Source organism: Pterocles gutturalis, unplaced genomic scaffold, assembly GCF_000699245.1.
Source record: "Pterocles gutturalis isolate BGI_N339 unplaced genomic scaffold, ASM69924v1 scaffold20166, whole genome shotgun sequence".
Classification (NCBI taxonomy): Eukaryota; Metazoa; Chordata; class Aves; order Pterocliformes; family Pteroclidae; genus Pterocles; species Pterocles gutturalis.
Genome location: NW_010105973.1, coordinates 13,277 through 14,108, shown reverse-complemented (window position 1 = coordinate 14,108; position 832 = coordinate 13,277). Strand labels below are relative to the sequence as shown.

Sequence of the window (832 nt, the reverse complement as noted above, 5' to 3'; positions counted from 1 at the left end):
TCTTCCTCCTCTCTTTAAGGTTGTTCCCAGGGAAGGAGATCCATCTGCCTCTCAGACTCTGCTGGCTCCCTCCATGCACAGGAACGTTTGTGCTCCATTTCCTGAGCTGAAACGTCTCAGTCTGGCCTTCAACAAGGTGATTTGGGTCCTGTGGCTCCGGATAAGCGTAAAAATTCAGCTGCTTGAGCCTGGCCTTAGTTCCCTGAGAGACACCCTTGGCCTTTAGCTGCCACTGCAGAAGGGGACAGCTCTCCCCAGCTCCTGTGTCCATCTGCCAGCCCACAGGGATGTGTGGGACAGGACACCTATTTAGGGAGCTGAACTGCACTGAGATTGCCTAAACCCTTGCATATTTGGTGATTTAATCAGAGAATGGGATTTGCAAAGGACTGCCTTCCCCCTGGACTGATCCTTTGCTGGAGCTGCACGGTGGATGGCAGTGTCTCACTGAGAACTTAGTGCTGTTTTAGGGCCATCTGCTGAGCTACACCAAGTTCTCAGTGTGCCTTAAGTGACATGTAACACGTTAATTTAACCTCTCCTTCCTGGTGCTTTTGGCTCCTGCCCAGGGCTTAACTCACGCTGCTTCCCAGCTGGGTGAACTGGGAGTTCTCAGTGAGGGGCATCCCCCTGGGATGTGATGGTGCAGCTCTACTTGCTTGTAAAATGAGCTCTGCTGCCGTTCCCCATGTGTTGTCACCCTGTTTTAGGTGACCGCCTTGTCAGTGAGTTGGTTTCTGGCTGCTGTTACCTGGCCAGGCTGTGGTTTGGACTGCAGGGTGGACAAGCAGGACTTTTTTCCTGCTCAGGCTGCAGCTGCAGCTCTTCTGAG

General features: G+C 53.0%; 1 protein-coding gene across 1 annotated transcript in view; it reads left to right on the top strand.

The window, feature by feature from the left end:
- Nucleotides 1-832, top strand: part of XRRA1 (X-ray radiation resistance associated 1) — a gene marked incomplete at its 5' end in the record, with an annotated part of 20,439 nt that overhangs the window by 8,437 nt on the left and 11,170 nt on the right. The window contains 1 exon segment of the mRNA XM_010087604.1: nt 20-136. Coding sequence (XP_010085906.1) covers nt 20-136 — 117 coding nt within the window.